At 47.5% G+C, this 18,228-nt stretch overlaps 1 protein-coding gene across 5 annotated transcripts; it reads left to right on the plus strand.

The window, feature by feature from the left end:
• The first annotated feature begins 3 nt into the window (after nucleotides 1-3).
• Nucleotides 4-15,034, plus strand: LOC117997821 (zinc finger protein OZF-like). 5 transcript variants are annotated; one of them, XM_034986266.1, is made up of 4 exons: nucleotides 4-80; nucleotides 7,090-7,488; nucleotides 10,764-10,890; nucleotides 12,129-15,034. In XM_034986266.1, exons 2-4 carry the CDS (start codon nucleotides 7,456-7,458, stop codon nucleotides 13,604-13,606), a joined length of 1,638 nt encoding a protein of 545 aa, XP_034842157.1. In that variant the 5' UTR covers nucleotides 4-80; nucleotides 7,090-7,455; the 3' UTR covers nucleotides 13,607-15,034. The 5 variants fall into 5 exon arrangements, with proteins under 5 accessions (XP_034842157.1, XP_034842159.1, XP_034842158.1 ...); XM_034986267.1 differs by having other exon boundaries at nucleotides 35-80; nucleotides 7,298-7,488; XM_034986268.1 differs by lacking the exon at nucleotides 7,090-7,488 and having other exon boundaries at nucleotides 8-80.
• Nucleotides 15,035-18,228: the final 3,194 nt, after the last annotated feature.

Genomic DNA, 18,228 nt, shown 5'->3' on the forward strand with positions numbered 1-18,228 from the left:
CCGCAGGGCCCGCGTCTCCTCTCGCCCCTTCTCGCTCGTGTCAAGTCCGTATGGATGATAACTCCCGAACCTTCTTCCAGGTGAGCAAAACCCAGATCCGCTAGCTAAGTTGGCCGAGCCGAGGCGACAGCCGGAAGTCCCGCCCGCACTGTACCGGCCACAAACGGAAGAGCCTCTTTGAAGCTTTCATTGGAGAGCAGTGCTGCCCCTCGACTCTTTGCATTCTGGGTAACGTAGTCCCCACAGTTAGGAGGCCCGGAGTCAGGTTCATCCTTCAGGGAAGGTCCGGGGTCCGCCGGAAAGGGCGAAGGGAAAAGGCCGATGCTGTCGGGCTTCGCTTCATATTTGAGAGAATGTTACCATATTTCTGCCTAATGCTCTCTGGCGCTCATCACCCAAGTGTTTGGAGACCTATTTCAGACCCTGGAAAGCTAAGCATGCTCCCGAAGGCCAGTAATATTTTTGATGCTCCCAAAGGCTACAAACCAAATAAACACATCATTCCGTAGCGTCTTTCATTCGCAAGGTGTGTCCACGCTTGGTGGAGGCTAATAAACATTATCTTATTTCAATTCGAATGCGTTCACTCCATAGCATTAGATTCACTTGATCAAGAGAGAAAATACTCCAGGTTGTGCCATGTCAAGAAAGTTAAGAGGAATGGTGTTGGGCCACCTGGAATCACAAGTACAAGGATAGATATGACAGAGTCGCTCCTTGACTAGTCTTTAGTTAGGGCACTATAGGCTTTTTTTTTTTTTTTTTTTTGGACCTGCCCCAGTACTTGGCAAGTGCCAGAATCCTGCCAAGTAGGTTTGGCAAGATTTTCTCCCGAATATCTGATCACCACTGATATGTGATCAAATTTCCTCATCCCTCACCATCACACAGGTGATCCGTGATCATACTGACCTGCCTTCAGCAAGGATTTTTTAGGTCAGTTTAGGAGGAATTTCCCTAATCTCCTAGTGATTTTCTATCCATTGATCCCCCGCCCCGTCCCCTGCCAATAACTGTGTTCCTTGGCTATAAAGCCCAACTTTTTAAAAAATCTGAAGTTGAGTCCAATGTGTCTTCCCCATACTGCAGGTTCCCACTGTCCTTGCACCTGGGGGAATGCTCCTGAATAAAGGCTTTGTGACTGTCTCAACAAGTGTCTTAATAATTTTTATCTTCTTTTTGAGATTTTGTTTATTTATTTGAGACACAGAGAGAGAGAGCGTGAGCTGAGTCCCCACTGAGCTGGGAGCTCGATGCGGGGCTGGATCTCAGGGCCCTGAGATCATGACCTGATCCAAAGGCAGACACCTAACCAACTGAGCCATCCAGGCGCCCCAATAATTTTTCTCTAACAGAGCTGTGTATTCTGACTAAAACATCTCTCCTTCCTGTAGAGTCAACTAATCTGTCCCATTCCCTGAGAAACACTTTTATCCATTTAATATGACTTACTTGATATCCTTTTAGGAACATAACATCAATCTTAAAAAGACAATAATGAGAAAAATGCTACTTTCATATGGTACAGTGGCTGCAGTGTTCCACGTTGAAGCATGTATGTAAATGATTCTTTGTACCTGGAGATACTGGGAGTATCTTAAATTCATTATTTCACTGCTGCAAACTGATTATCATTTCTGTCGTGATGCTGCAGGGACTGTTTTGCTTGAAAAAGTAATATTATCTCAGGAAAACAGTTGTAAAATTCAAATTACAAAGCTATTATCAATGTTTGTGTAGTGCTTCAAAGGTGGTGGCAGAAATAGCTTTGGTGAAACATCTGTAGAAGGTGAGAAAACGTAAGACCTCAGAGGAGTTTTAGCAGTGATGGCTGAGAACACGTCAGATCGGGCTGAGCGTGTGACCAGGTTGGTCATTCTGAAATTTTGTCTCCAAAATGCAAATCTCCATTCTTGTAAAGTCTGAGTAATACCTGCATGGAAAAGAGTTAAAGAGGACATTTAGAGTACCCAGATTGTAAAATTTACAGGGAAATTGAGATGTCATGTTTATTCCTGGTCTCGCTGATGATCAGTGAACAAAAATTTGGTTTTAGGCACTTATTGTAGGTGCCTGGAGGACATTGGGTCCTAAGATAGACAAAGACCCTTGCATTCTGGGACTTGTGTTGTTTTTCAAGGAAGAAAGACCAGGAACAGAAAAGAGTAACTAAAGAAATATGTGCTATGCTAGAATGTAGCAGACAAAGTGGAAGGGGAAGACAAGGTGAGTCTCCTGAGAGGTAAAGTATGGGATGTAATATTACTCAGCCCAATAAGAGAGACCTCCTTAATAAGAGGAGAAAACACTTGAAATTGTAAGGGATGAACCTCGTGGATATGTTTGCAGTAAGTTCTGGGCAGAATAAAGCAGTTTTCTAGGTTATTCAGTCAATGCAGGCTTCACAGGTCTCAGCGGTGGATGGCCTGGGACTCGAGGCCAGTTGACCTTTCCTTTACTTGGCTTACTACAGATACACTCAGGGCATGTGGGTGAGAAATCCTGGCTCTGTCTCTCAGAGCCTGCAAATCTCCACTGAGGTGGACTGGGTGGGGCCTGGAACCAGTCAACGTCACCTTTCCTAGAATTGTGATTTTCAGAGTTTGATCCCTGGACCTTCACCCAGAGTGTCACCTAGGGACTCTTGAAAAGCGCATTCTGAATCCTGAACCCAGATCTACTGAATCAAGCACTTTGTGGATCAGGCCCAAGTGTCCGTGTCTTAACAAGCTTCCACATGATTCTAACACATATTCAAGAAATTTCCACCGGTTTTCTGCTGTGTTGTACAGAAACATGTACCTGCATTTCTTGTGATTAGCAGACATTCTGTCTAAATCTGTAGACTTTTAAAACTGAAGTTGGCAAAAACAAAAACAAAGAGAAAAACAAGAAACTGAGTCAGTACATATTTGTTTTCCTAATAGAAACGAAAGTATGGGCGCCTGGGTGGCTCAGTCGTTAAGCGTCTGCCTTCGGCTCAGGTCATGATCCCAGGGTCCTGGGATCGAGCCCCGCATCGGGCTCCCTGCTCGGCGGGAAGCCTGCTTCTCCCTCTCCCGCTCCCCCTGCTTGTGTTCCTGCTCTCACTATGTCTCTCTCTGTCAAATAAATAAATAAAATCTTAAAAAAAAAAAAAAAAGAAACGGAAGTATAAAATGTTTTCTATCTTTTATTGAAGGAGTCCTATCCCATATACAGTTATAAAGTAGTATGGCAAAAGTCTCAGATAATTAAATCTCCTGGAGAAAAACAAAGTTTGCAGTATAGCATCCTTTTAGAATGGCTTGTGCATATGGACTCCACGGAGTGTCTATATGTTAAAACATGTTCCTGTACAAGCTGCTTTCTGTAGTAAAAATAAAGTCATATTCTGTATACAGATCAGTACTTTGCTATCTCATTTAACAATGTATCTTGGACAACCTAAAGCTACTTCAACGTTTTACACCTGCTACCTCCTAAAGGCCACACTTAGCAGACTTGAAGCTGCCTCTTTTATTTTTTTCATTTTTTTATTTTTTAAAGATTTTATTTATTTATTTGACAGGGAGAGACACAGCGAGAGCAGGAACACAAGCAGGGGGAGTGGGAGAGGGAGAAGCAGGCTTCCCGCTGAGCAGGGAGCCCAATGCGGGGCTCGATCCCAGGACCCTGGGAACATGACCTGAGCCGAAGGCAGACGCTTAACGACTGAGCCACCCAGGCGCCCTGAAGCTGCCTCTTTTAAAAGACTGCTTGTGGGGCGCCTGGGTGGCTGAGTTGATTAAGCATCTGCCTTCAGCTCACGTCATGATCCCAGGGTCCTGGGACCCAGTCCCACATTGGGCTCCCAGCTTAGCAGTGAGTCTGTTTCTCCCTCTGCCCCTCCGCCTGCTTGTGCACTCTCTCTCTCCTTCTCTCTCGAATAAATAAATAAAATCTTTTAAAATATATCTACAAATAAAAGGCTATTTGCATTTCACTGTCTGCATGCTCCATGGCTGGCCAGCTGCACTGGGGAAGCTGGGCCTACCTACTGATCTCGCCTCGGTCCTATCAAGATCCCTTCTCAACGGCCATGGAAAATTCTGTACAGGCACCCAAGGTGGTTCCTTGACGCTAGAGAAGTGGGATTTGTGAGAATAGCCCAGGCTCATGGAAACATGTGGCTTGGGAAAATGAAAGATGTAAGGGCAGAGGTCAGGAAACCGCTTCCTGGGTGGCCACCTGGTTATGCATGGTGTGGAGGAGCAGCTGTGTTGCACTCGTACTGAAGGTAAAAACTACCAATGGAATTTACAAATGGATCCAACTCCTGGAGACTTGGTTTTGTAGATGCATTAAAAAAAAGAGAGGAGAGTAAGAAAAAAAGCAATATATGCAATCCCTTGATTATTGTTGTGTAATAGCTAAATGTAATTTAAAAAGAGGGCTGGCAGAGAGAAAGCAAGGAAGGTGAGGTCTCATCCTTTCAGGGCATTTCCCAAGCTACACTTGGATGTGGAGGCAGTAGAGATCATAGCCAAGGGATATGAAGGCAACAGGAAATCCCACTGCTGAGTCCTTGGGGGAGGAGATCTCCAGGGACAGGGCTGATCTGTAGCCTCAGTCTGGGCTCTTTAGGTCCCCTTCACCACAGAAGCAGAGATCACCACTCTTTCCCAGCAGAGGTCAGGTACCGACAGGTGACATCATCCACTGAATCCCATGTTCCTCTTCCAGAGGCTGAATCCTCACTTCTCACTTTAGAGGCTAACTCCCAACCTGTGGCACCTGGCAGTGCCCCTGCATGTGGGCGGATAATCTTGGGGACCTGTTGAAGCCAGCATCCATCTTCTTAGTTCAGATGAAAGAAGGAACACTGTACGTCATATTGTCCCCATGCACAGCTGGACTGACCATGGAACATGCAGACACAGGCCCAAGAGATAGGAATACTTCCTTATCATTCAAAGGAACATGAAGGAATGCAACCCTGTTAGCTTATGCATGTATAAGTGGTTAATTTAGGCACATACAAGCAGCTGACCAGCACTATCCTAAACACATAATCACCAGATGTACCTAATGAAACCTGTAACATAAGAAATTAATATATTTTTCAGATTTTAAGTCTTGTGAGATAGAACAGACTTCCGTGGGACCAGATGAAAGGGCACCAGAAGTATGTAACATCTGTTAACATGACTTCATGGGCTCCCAATCTATAGCATCCACCTTCTCTGGAGACCCCTACTCCCATCAGGGAGTTCAGGACTTTGAGCATTAGCTCCCTGTTCTCCTGGGTGGTGCCACACCAATAAATAGCTGATTTTTTTTTCACCTTGGAAGCTGGGTGTCAGTCTTACTGGCTTGCTATGCATCTGGCAGATGAACTGTCCTTTGATTCAGCTACACTCTCTTATGGACAGGATACAGCCAGTATGATGTGGCCCTTGCTTCTGCCTTCTGGACTCTAAGGAGGGCAGCAAGACCAAACAGCACCCCAACCATAGGGATCTGGAACCTAAGGCTTGTGTCTGTGTCACCAGCCTCCTGGCCTTAATATCTTTAATAATCTGGCCCAATTCTCAGTACAGGAGACCCCTGAGAGTGGCCAGGTGGACAAGGGACTAACCTAGAAGTCTCCACAGTTTTCTGTGGGCTTGGAGGAAGGACCTTGGGGGCACATAGGAGAGATTCGTAGGCTGGGCCAGCTGGCCAGCCACGGAGCAGGAGGACAATGAAATGCACAGCAGTCTTTAAAAAGAGTTGGGTTTAGGTCTAATATGTGTGGATATAAGGAGGTGTGGATATAAAATGAGGAAGTGGCTTTAGAATGTCCAAGATATATAGTTAAGTGAGAAAAGCATAGTGCAGCTCTGTATACAAAGCATGTCTTCACTTTTAACCACAACAAACATCTTTTATAGAAACAAATCTGAATTCAGGACCCAGACAGAATGACACACACATGTGCAGACTCAATTCTAAAAGGATAACACTATACAGTAAGCCTCAGCTTCTCTGTATATTTTTATAATTCTGTCTACTCTGTCACATTGTTTCTTTTCTCCACTGATACTGCACAATGTTTTCAAGAATGAAGAAAAAGATCATTTTGGAGAAAACCATCAGAGTGAACATTCTGGTCATGTGTTCAACCTAAATATTCCTGTTCTCAGACATCACTGCCAAATCTTCTCTGAGGTCTTAACTTTCTCCCCATCCACTGATGTTTCATCAAAGCTCTGTCTGCCACCACCTTTGAATCACTACATAGCCACTAGTAATAGCTTTCTGTAATTTGCATTTTGCATCTATAGTTCTGAGGTAATAACAATTCCCCATGCAGAACAGTCCCTGCAAGAGAAATGGTAATCACTTCCAAACAATGAGATATCATGGTTTTAAGTACCCCAATTCCTTTGAAAAGGAGAGCGGCCTTTGCATACATGCTCCATCTTTGAAACACTGCCCCCATTGTCCCCTTCGAAAACAACATTTAATACATTGTTCTTTTATTGATGGATGTTAGATTCCTAAAAGGAACTGGGTTCATGCCAGGATATGAAGTAAGATACTAAATGGCTAAAAGTATTGTTCAATGAATTGGACACAAAAATTAATGATCAGATTAGAGAGATGTTTTCTATGGGTGCATTTAAAAAAAAAAACAAAAAACGCTTGCTTTAGGGTGGCTTCACATTCATCCTGTATCTTCTGTGACACGGCCCTATATGAAGTATATTTACCATGTCCCTGACCTAACATACACAGACTGACAAAACTGTCTCTAATGCTTCTGGGTGTATTTGACTTGTAGGATGATAACGTTTACTAGGCTCTGCTTCCAGGGACACATTTTGTATCTAAATGACTGTATAGAATGATATGTGCATTTGGATCTGTAGCCTTTGGGAGCATATGAAATGGTTTTAGCTTTGGGACCACGATGAGCATCAAGGAGTCTGAAATAATGTCTACAAACACTTGGGTGATCAGTTGCAGACACCACTTCCCAGAAATCTGGGTACGGATCCTTTAAGAAGGAGCGAAGCCCCTCCGGCCTGGGACGGAAGACCCTAATTTCCAGAGCCCTTAAGGGGGCGTGGCCTTTCCTCCCAGAGGTCGATGGGACTGCCTTATCCGCGTCCTGTGCGTCTGTGAACTACATTACCCAGAAGGGCGCGCGTCGACGGACTGCATCTCTGACCAATGAAAAGAGTCGTTTCTGCGTGCGCCCCTAACGTCGGGGCGGAGCTTCCGGCCTCATCCCCTGGCGGTCTTTTTGCCTCTTTCACGCTTGTTCGTCCGCTAATGTTCTGGAGCGCAGGTTCAGGATTGGGGTGACTAACCGAGAAGGCGCGAGGGAAGGCACTGTCCCCGCCGCACACACTTGGGTCCGCGGCTGGCGACGCCGCCCGGCTGCCCTGCGCCGGGGGCCGGGACGGGGACCACCGGCCCGGGTGTCCGGTCCGCCCGCCGTGTCCGATGGCGGCGGCCGCGCCCCGGGACCCGACTCAGGTAAGCGCTCGTCCCCCCACCCAGACCCCCGCGGCCCAGGCCCCGGCGTCCGGGACAGGCAGGCGGCGGCGGGCGGGGGCCCCGTGCGGGAGCGGGCTCCGGGCCGAGGGCGGCCGGGGCCGAGGCTGGAGGGGGGCTGAGGCGGGAGGATTCTGCCCTCGGGGGACAGCGCGTGAGGGGGGTCACGCCCGGACTGCGGGCCGAGGTGAGGTGCGGTACCTTCAGGTCTAGAGGACTCTAGACGCCAAGGGGACTTTTGGCCAAACGAGGGACCGTTTGGGATTTCAAAGTTTTCCGAAGGCAGTTCAAAGGAAGAGCAGACCAGAGGGCAATGAAGAGGACGTTGAGGCCTTGGGAGGTTGGATCTTAGTTCAGGTGGCACGGTTGGCAAGAGGGGACACAGCATTGAGGCACAGCGGTTAGACAGCCATCGTAAGGTCACCTGACTCCAGGGCCAGGGAAGGGTAGGGTAACATGAGCCCAGCGAACCCTGCCATGGCCCCGTTCCTCCATTGCCAGCCTCTGCACAGATGCCCATTGCGGCAGAGGTGCTGTGGAACTTAACACAGGTTGGTGGAGGGTGTCTCAGCCCCTCACTGGCCCTGGCCACCACGCACATATTCTCTGGATTATGGTGTCCTGGGGCTCCTAAGTGTCATTCCCCCAGGCCTGGGTCTGGGGGCCCTGGGGAAATCCTACGCAGAGGCTCCTAAGTCCATGTAAGGCTTTATATAGAAATGTTCCCATTTCTGGCAACCGATGTACAAGGAACAGGTTCCAAGATACGCAGAAGCTTACAAGTGTAACTGAACTGAGTGTTCAGAAAACCACAGGTGTCCTTTTAGGTGGGAACAAAGAGCAGGGGGGACAGGAATCAAGACTGGAATGACTGAGAAGTTGGGTGTGTATTCTGGAGGTGATAGGGAGGTGTGAATCAGAGGCAGAAAGTGATCTTAACAAGATCTTACCAGACTCCGTCTGGCTGCAGAGTGTAGAACAGACTGTGAGACCGGGGGAGAAGGAAGGAAGATCGGGCTGCAGCTACTGCCAAAGCCCAGGTGAGAGTTAATGGACCAGAGTTATGGCTTAAGAAAGGTAATTGGATTCTGGATGCATGTTTTAAATGGGCAGCTAGATTCTCTGATGCAGGAGAAGGAGTGAAATACAGGACTCAGGGATGACCCCAGTGTGTTAGGTCTCAGCAGCTGTAGGAGTGGAAGGTCCATTATCTGAGATGAAGAATGTAGTAGTAATACTCACTGTGGGGGTGTTAGGAGCTTTGATTTAGGTATATTGAGAGTCTGGGGTGTTTCAGAGACCACTGAATGGATGTATGATGTAGGCAGTTGTACACATAGGTCTGGGAATCTGGGGAAGGTTCAGGATGGAGGGTTCAGGATGTTCACGATTAGGAGGGGTAATCAACAGGTTATGATTGTAAAGCTATTAGGGGCCAGGTAGGGGAGGATGGGGACTGTGGCTGGGTCTCTTGCCTGGGTACCTAGGTGATGGGTTGAGGCTTCGCAAACAAATGAGGCAGGTACATGGCCCTGAAAGGAGTGTGTGTCAGGAACGGGATAGTCTGGCAGGTGGCCAAGGCTTCCAATGCAAGGGTGGACATGAATGAGGTGGACACGGAGGGAAGGGATAACCGAGGCAAGATGTCACGCAGACCGGAGTGGGTGTTTAATCACCATTCTGTGCACTCACCAGGATTTTTTGAGGACTTTGTTGGGGTCTGGGCTGTTTCATTCAGGCAGGAGGATAAGGTCAAGGGCAAATGTGGTCATTTGTGAGAGTCACTAAGGCCTGGGGTGGACCACTGATGGAGCTGGGCTTTGATGAGGGTTAGGTGGACAGAGGAAGGTTGTGATTGCTTTAGGGACAGCAAGCACAGCACCTTGTGGAATAGGGCCATGGGTATCTGAGATCCATACGTCTGAGGCAAGGAACAGACCCAAGCAGTGAAGGCTTCGCAGGTGGATTTGGGGCTGCGACGTTTAGTGGGCGTCCTGGGAAGTCAGTAGCAGTGTTCAATCCTGTTTGAATTTGCAAAGGATCCTGTGGATGCTGTATTCAGGTTGTGGTGCAAGGTGTAAAATTAAGAGCTGGGCGCCTGGGTGGCTCAGTTGGTTAAGCGACTGCCTTCGGCTCAGGTCATGATCCTGGAGTCCCGGGATCGAGTCCCACATCGGGCTCCCGGCTCAGTGGGGAGCCTGCTTCTCCCTCTGACCCTCTCCCCTCTCATGCTGTTTCTTTCTCACTCGCTCTCTAATAAATAAATGAATAAAATCTTAAAAAAAAAAAGTTTAAAAAAAATAAAATTAAGAGCCAATATTACATGCGGCACTGATGTGTGGAAACCATGAGGGCCTCCGATGGCCAGAGTGCTACTTCTGCTCCCCACTCTGCTCCCAGAAATAAGATCTCCTAACCAAACAATGTTTTTATCGAGGTGATCAGGAGCAGTTCCTGCTTATCCCTCTGTAGTTGGTTTCAGTTCCCTGCCTGCTCGTGGAGTTACTGAGATAAGTCAGTGGCATCTTCCCAGGGGAAACAGGGGTACCTCTTTGTATTGATATTACAAATCTTGGATCTCACAACCACCATCTGTTCATTCTTTCCCAGAGTGCCACCCCGCTGTGGCCCTGTGTGGCGTGTGGTGTCCTCTCTCAGACTGTGAATATATATGGTTAGAAAAGTGCTGTCAGTCTCATCTGTCCAGTGTTAGGTGTTCTGTGTTTGGCCATCCCCCTAACCCTAGCACACAGCCGATTCCCATCCTCACCAGTGGCGTGAAGAGCAGGTGATTGAAATACAGTCATACGTAATTGTAAGGCCAGAGAGTTGCCTAAGGTATGCAGGGCCGTAAGCTGGTGGCAGCCGTGGGCATGTGGCAGTGTCTACAATGTGGGGATGTGCCAGCTAAGGAATGATGTGTGCTTGTAGAGGGAGGATGCCTGAGGCCCTAGGGCCCTGGGATTGGGAATTGCATGGTTTGTCCGTATTAGGGGAATTGCTTAGCAGAAATGGGTGAATGCCTCTGTGCCAGACCCTTGTTTTGTACCTTTTTATCCACCTGCCTCATCTTACTGATGGCTGGTGCCCATGATCAATGGACCTGTGAGGAGACAGTTGCACTTGCGGTGCTAGGGCCTGGTTTCTCTTCTGTGTTCGATGCTTAGGAGGAGGATGGGTGAGGGGTAGATGTGGAGATGGATTGTCATCTATGAGGGAGAGGCTGTTTATGGTTTCGTCTGTCTCCATCTTGCCAGGGCACTGTGACCTTTGAGGACATTGCTGTGTCCTTCTCCTGGGAGGAGTGGGATCTTCTTGATGAGGCACAGAGACGCCTGTACCAGGATGTGATGCTGGAGAACTGGGCGCTTATAACCTCCCTGGGTAAGGTCCTCACACCCGCCTCTGTACCCTGAGCTAGTCTGTCCCTTTCCCTTTTTCCCCAAGGGCAGATCTATTCTCCCATCAGGATCATGGTCTCTGCTTCCTTCCCCACGTCCTTGAATAGGCAGTGTGGTTGGCTGGTGAGGTATGTGCACTGCCTTCTCCTTGAGCAGCCCCAACACCTGCTACTCCTAAGCCTCTCAGGGAAGGAACCAGGGTCTGGACTGTTCCATTCAGCCCAGTGGATCCCACTTTGCTTGCCCTCTCCCTGCCAGGTGACTTGCAGTTACAAAGCACCCGAGTATCCCAGGTTCCACTTTCTTTCTCTAGCTGACATTTCCTCATTCCTTCTTGTGCTAGAAATTGCCATCACTGACCATCACTGTAATATAGACCACGGTCTGTTCTTGCAAGATCCTTCTTGGAAGTTTTCTTTATAATAGTTTTCTTTCCTGTGCGCTGCATGTGCTGAGCTGTTCTTGGCCAGTGCTGGCCACCTATCTCTCCTGTCTGTCCCTTATTTATACTTGCATCATCCAGGTGCCACATAGTTGCTCATCTCGGGGTTGTGGAGAGTGTGTTGTGGTTCACAGCCTGGCTCTGAACAGTGACACCTGGGGGAGGCATGACCTCAGGGCTGTGTATACATCATACCAGAAACTTATTCCACATGACTGGTCTTTTGTTGGTAATGACAGTGGCCCCCGCACTTCATACCTGCCTTTCCTTCCCCAGTCTTTACACTCAGGTGACTGGTCAACTGCTGTTCATCACTTGTACTCTTACTTCCTGCCCAGGGCTAATCTACACCTCTCTGAACTCCACGTCTTGACCATTTTAGTCACTCTTCCATGTGGGGTACTGTCCTCCTTGGCTCCTATGTGTTGTGTCATGAGGTGAACACAGATTGTTAAACAGTCCTTGAACACCAGGCTCTCTTTCACTGTTGAATTTTCCTGGGCCTGAACACACCCTTCTGCATGGCAGACTAGGTCCTGTTGAAAGTTATGTGTAGACCTTGTCTCTTTTCAGTGTGTTTATTTCACCTCATAAGTGCCCCTGAACCCCCATTTTGTGAGCCCAGCCCTGCTAAGCAGCCTCATCCTCAGCCTGAACTCAGACCTCTTATCCTATGAACAGTCTCATGCACTCATTTCTGGGTTTATTCGACATGCTTGGGTAGCAGCTGCCTACCCACGAAAGTCACCGTGCACTTCACCAGCATTTCCTGCTTTCAGGTTGTTGGCATGGAGCAGAGGATGAGGAGGCACCGTCTGAGCAGAGCGTTTCTGTAGTGTCACATGTCAGGACTCCCAAGACAGGTCTTTTTCCCCAGAAGGCCAACCCCTATGAGGTGTGTGGTCCAGTCTTGAAAGACAGTTTTCACTCGGCTGAGCACCAGGAAACACAATTCAATGAGAAAGTGTACACTGGTGGGACACATGGGAAAAGATTCTGTTTCAGCGAAAACCTTCAGCAGCAGCAGAAGCAGCATGTGAGCGATAAGCCCTTCGGTAACAATGTAAGCAGAGCTTCAGTGGTCAAGAGCTGCGGATTGCAAGTGTCAGGGAAGCCCTTTATCTGTGGGGAGGTTGGGAAGGATTTCTTGGCCAGCTCAGGATTCCTCCAGCAACAGGCCACACAGACTGGAGAGAAGTCAAACAATGCAACTGAATGTGGGGCAGCCTTCCACAAGGGAAAAACTCAACACCGCTGGGGAGACAACACAGAAGCTTTCAGCCACAAGCACACATTTGTTCATCACCAGAGAGTCCGCCCTGGAGAAAGATGTTACATGTGCAGTGAATGTGGGAAATCTTTTAGCCATAACTCTAGCCTTATTAAACACCAGAGAGTTCACACAGGAGAAAGGCCTTATGAGTGTGGGGAGTGTGGAAAATCCTTTAGCCAGAGCTCCAACCTCTTTCAACATCGGAGAGTTCACACTGGAGAAAGGCCTTACGAGTGCAGTGAATGTGGGAAATCTTTTAGCCAAAGCTACAGCCTCAATAACCATCGGAAAGTTCACACTGGAGAAAGGCCATTTGAGTGTGGAGAATGTGGCAAATCCTTCAGTCAAAGATCCAACCTCATTCAACATCGGAGAATTCACACTGGAGAAAAGCCTTATGAGTGCAGTGAGTGTGGGAAGTCCTTTAATCAAAGCTCTGCGCTCCTGCAACACCATACCGTTCACACCGGAGAACGGCCCTATGAGTGCAGTGAATGTGGGAAATCCTTTACCTACAATTCCAGTCTTTTAAAACACCAGAAAGTCCACACAGGGTCAAAGCCTTATGAGTGCAGTGAATGTAGGAAATCTTTTAGCCAGAATTGCAGCCTCGTTCTACATCTGAGAGTTCACACTGGAGAAAGGCCTTATGAGTGCAGCAAATGTGGAAAATCTTTTAGCCAAAGCTCTGCGCTCCTTAAACACCAGAGAGTTCACACTGGAGAAAGGCCATATGAGTGCAGTGAGTGTGGGAAGTCCTTTAGGCGAAGCTCCAACTTCAGTGACCATCGGAGAGTTCACACTGGAGAAAGGCCATATAAGTGTAACCAGTGTGGGAAATCCTTTAGTAAAAGCTCTGGCCTCACTCGACACCAGAGAGTTCATACTGGATTGGGCATTATAAATATCTTGAATGAGAAAGCCATTAGCCGAAGCCCTTACCTCATTGATTACCACAAAATTCACATGGGAGAAACAACTTAGATATGTAGCAAATGTATTTCCTTGTTCAGTATAACAACACTCGAGGAGATCTCTTTTGAGGGTGCCATATGCCTGAATTGCGCCTCATACATCCAAACATCAAAATAAATTCCAGGTATGTGGAGCTGTGTTGCATGTTTCAGCTTGGGCCCGTGTGAATTTTTATTACTGTTGATTCTGTAGCAGCAGCCATTCACCTCTCCCACCTGCAGGTGCCCATATGTATATCATTTATCTGCTCTGATGTGTTCAGCGAAGTAAACCTTGGTGTTTTCCCATTCACTGGGTGAATGTGAGAAGCCAGAGTACTCATTTTTTTCTCTCTGATTAGTAGGGCATGGATGACCCCATTGTGTTCCAGAGGACTCCATCTGAGTTCTGCCTGTGACCTGAAAAGTCATCTTTTTTAGGGATATTGGTCTGGTAATTCTTGTGATGGAATTTCCCAGCCTCCGAGTCACTAACCGAGGAACAGCCTTCCTCTATTATTCTGGTTTGTGCTGTAACAAAGGCCTTATTGTGTAAGTCATCTTTATCTTGAGGCTTAGATTCACTTTATGGGGTGGTTTCAGAATGACAGGAGAAACAGCTGCCGTGGGCACCCCAATCTTTGTGTGCTTCAGGGGGATAGAAGGATGGTAGTCCTCTCTCTAGTTTGGGCCTTGTTTGCATTGTTGCCTAAGGCCTCTAAGGAAATTATGTAGGGTTTTGTGGTTAAATTGTAGCCTGGATGCCAGGACGTTTCGTGCTGTCAGCGCTCACCTTGAAGAGGGGGCAGTTGTGACAACCTCCGGTACTTCTGGGAACAACATAAAGTTGTTCTCTTCTTTGCAGGGGATGTTGCATTGTGCTCAGCACCGGTGCAGGAAATCTGTTCCCAGGTCTTGCAAAGGAGAGAGGTACCCTAATGCCCAGAATTCGGTGTGGTAGTGTCACTGGCTGAAAGATTATAGGGGGAGTCATAATTGTACACAGACAGTGGATTAACAGAGAGGGCAAGAGACTGCAACAAACTGGTTGGAATGTGCCTCTTTTAAAAGGGCACCTGCCATTTTTCTAGTCGGTATGGCTGTGAAGGATGAGCAAGTACAGAAATTCTCAGATCTTTCTGAACTGTGAATCTTGTGTAGCTGAGGGCCTCGTCAGAAAATCTAATGAGGGGCGCCTGGGTGGCTCAGTTGGTTAAGCGTCCGACTCTTGGTTTTGACTCAGGTCATGATCTCGGGGTTGTGAGATCAAGCCCTGCATACAGATCTAGCCTCAGTGCAGAACCTGCTTGGGATCCTCTCTCCTCCCTGTGCACACACTCCCCCACCACCACCACGTTCACACACTCTCACGTGTGCTCTCTCTATAAGAAAAGGAATCTAACAGTTTTGTGGATTCCTGTAGTTTCTCTGCATTGTTCACCGTAAGGCCTTTGTTGCACAGGAAGGAAAACAAAGAAAGAAGGAAGATCTCAGTCCAGAAATGCAGGCTTTACGCAGCCTGCATTCCTGATGACTCAGGTGGAAATGGCTTTCATTGCTCACCTGTATTTGCTGCCACTGAGGCAAGGTGCTGATCCCAGGGCATTACAAGGGATATGGTGGGATCAATACAGGTTTGCCAAACTTTGTTTTTTGAAAACAGAATTTTTTTTATTATACCGTTAATGCCTTTTTGGTATGGTTAATAAATAATAAATTGTCCATATTTAAACTGTACCATTTGATGAGTGTTGACATTCATATAAACCCATGAAGCCATCATCATAAATCGTAACAGTTTGCATATGCATCACCCCACATTCACTCATGTCCTTTAATTATTATCTCCTTCTCTCTGCCCTCCAGGCAAACATTGATTTACTTTCTTCTACAATAGATTCATATGTATTTAATGTAATTTTACATGATTGAAAATAAAATGTTTAGTTTTTTTTCCCCTCTGGGTGTTCTCGTCTGGTATATTTATTTTGAGATTTGTCAGTGGGTCTGTGTAATTAGTTCATTCTTTTAATGTGTCAAGAAATGTAATGTTCTGTCCACTATTTGTTTATTTACTCATCTGTTTCAGATATTTGAGTTGTTTCTAGTTTGGGGCTTTATCAAACAGTTGTTAGAGACATTTGTTTGATTCTTAAATTTATGATTCTTTGTATGGATATGTTTCATTCCTGTTGATACCTCAGAGCGCCTCAGAGCTGTAGTTACAGGGCTGTGATTTGGGGACTGTTAAATGAGGTCATCCTCAGGAGAACTCCTCCCTGTTAGCTCCCTATGAAAAGATGTGTTAATTATGGGCTGAACTGTATGTTCCCAAATTCATATGTTGAAGTCATAATCTCCAGTACCTCAGAATGTCACTGCATTTGGAAATAGGGGTTTTGAAAAGGTAAAATAAAGGTGATACTGTGGACACTAATCCAGTGTGACTAGTGTCATTAAGAGGAAATTAGTACACAGACACACAGAGGGAAGATCATGTGAAGAGAGAGGAAGAAAATGCCTACCTACAAGCCAAGGAGAGAGGTCTCAGGAGAAATCAGTGCTTCTGAGACCCTGATATCAGATACCTAGCATATGAGAAAATACAGTTCTGTTGCTTAAACCATCCAGTCTGAAGTAATGTATTATGGTGGCCTTAGCAAAGTCTTATGGGGGCCATCAGCATCTGGGAAGGAGAGGGTCTGCAGGGTGCCCTAGGGACAGAGGGAGGAAGTGATTATGATCCATAAAGTAGTTGGGACCAGAAGGAGGGATGGGCTTGGAATTGATTCCTCCATCCCCACCTCTCAGTGGAGGTCACAAAGAGAAACTTGCTGCCCAACCTCCCCCTAGGTTCAGCTGCCAGCTGTATAAAATGGAGATCATGAGCAGACCTGCCTCTGGGGCTATTTGAGGATGTAAAGAACTCATGGCCTAGGAAAAGGGCTCAGATGGAGAACTTTTTTTTTTTTTTTAATTTTTTTAAAAGATTTTATTTATTTATTTGATAGAGACACAGTGAGAGAGGGAACACAAGCAGGGGGAGTGGGAGAGGGAGAAGCAAGCTTTCTGCGGAGCAGGGAGCCCGATGCGGGGCTCAATCCCAGGACGCTGGGATCATGACCTAAGCTGAAGGCAGACGCTTAATGACTGAGCCACCCAGGCGCCCCTCAGATGGAGAATCTTTTAAGAGTGATGATTGTCCTAAGGGGTGGGGAATAGGGTTAGCAGTGCCTTTGGAGAAGGGGGCAAAAGACCACTGGGGGAAAATATTGAGATATTTATACCTGGGGGGCCTTGCAGGGGCTGTGGTTGACATGAGGGGGTGGGTAAGGTTCCCACCTGGCTCTTCCTGAAGCTCTGATCCCTACTGGACAGTCCCAAGCCAGTGGGGGACAAATAGGGACTGAGTGGCTTGGACCATGCACACATCACCAAGGGGACCTGGATAAGTGGTGGCCATACCTCAAGGGCCCCTTGAACACCTTCAAATGGACTTTATCCAGCTTCTACCCTCTATGGGACTTGAATATATTTTAGTGATTGTATGTCTATTTGCAGAGTGAGTTTGCTGAAAAGCTGATTGATTTTGTTTCCAGCCCTGGATCATCCCAATGTTTACATCTACATCAGGTCATCATGTCACACACTTTATGGGAACCATTATAAACACTCTCTTTTATCACTCACAATCTTCTAGAAAAGTTGAATGGACCACTGGCATTGTTAACATCAGCAAAACTTTCGGAAACCTTTGAGCTCCCTTGGCCAAAGATATTCCCTCTCGCCCTTATGGCCATGGAGTCCACTCACTCATTTATCTCCCTATGAATTACAAACCGGAAGACTCATGCATGTGTCTAGGGATTTCACTTCCAATACTAGTTACTGCTCTGCTACATGCAGACATGGCAAAATATTGCCAGGGATTCACATAATATATCCAGTCCTGTCACCAACTGACTAAGGCCACTTTCTGAAAACATGTTTTAAAGAGCGTGTGCGGTGGCCGAGATGAAGTGCCCGGAGCCTGCCCACTGTTCCGCGTGGTATGCGGTGGTGCCTCCACGGTTTTTTCCGAGCCCCAATCTGGAGTTGAGGACCGACAGAAGACCTGCGAGGGAAGGGGGTGTGGGCACCTGGGCCTTCCTGGCGGGAGGATCTCCGTGGAATTTAAGCTCCAGTCGGGAGACACGAGTGGGTGGGCTCTTACCTGCATGGGCAAGTCGGGCAAGGGTAGCCAGCCCCCCCCCAACGTCTGGAATCTGTTGAGGGTTTGTGTCCTTACACTCCTGGGTCAACCAGATGGCAGCAGACGCTCCAGGCCCGAGTTGGGGGGTCATGCTGGGGGGGACGATCAGCTGAGCCACGATACCAAGAGGCCCGCATAATCTGTGAGTCGGCTCCGTCTCCGAGCACAGTAATTTTTTCACGTGGAATTGACGCTCTTTGCCGCCGTGGACTCTCGGGGACAGGAACCTTGGCGCAACTAGTGAAAACGTCTCAACGCGCGTGAGAGCTCTGAGCTTGAGGCCAGATTTTGTCTTGTTTCAGCTGCTTCCCTGAGTTTTCTGTCCGCTGGGAACACCCCAAAAGTGGTGGGAGGAAGTTTGGGGCATGATGTCATTTTGCTGAAGGTACCTGACTGCAGTC

The sequence above is a fragment of the Mirounga leonina genome, unplaced genomic scaffold (assembly GCF_011800145.1).
Source record: "Mirounga leonina isolate KUSES-001 unplaced genomic scaffold, KU_Mleo_1.0 Mir_376, whole genome shotgun sequence".
In the NCBI taxonomy this organism is placed as follows: domain Eukaryota; kingdom Metazoa; phylum Chordata; class Mammalia; order Carnivora; family Phocidae; genus Mirounga; species Mirounga leonina.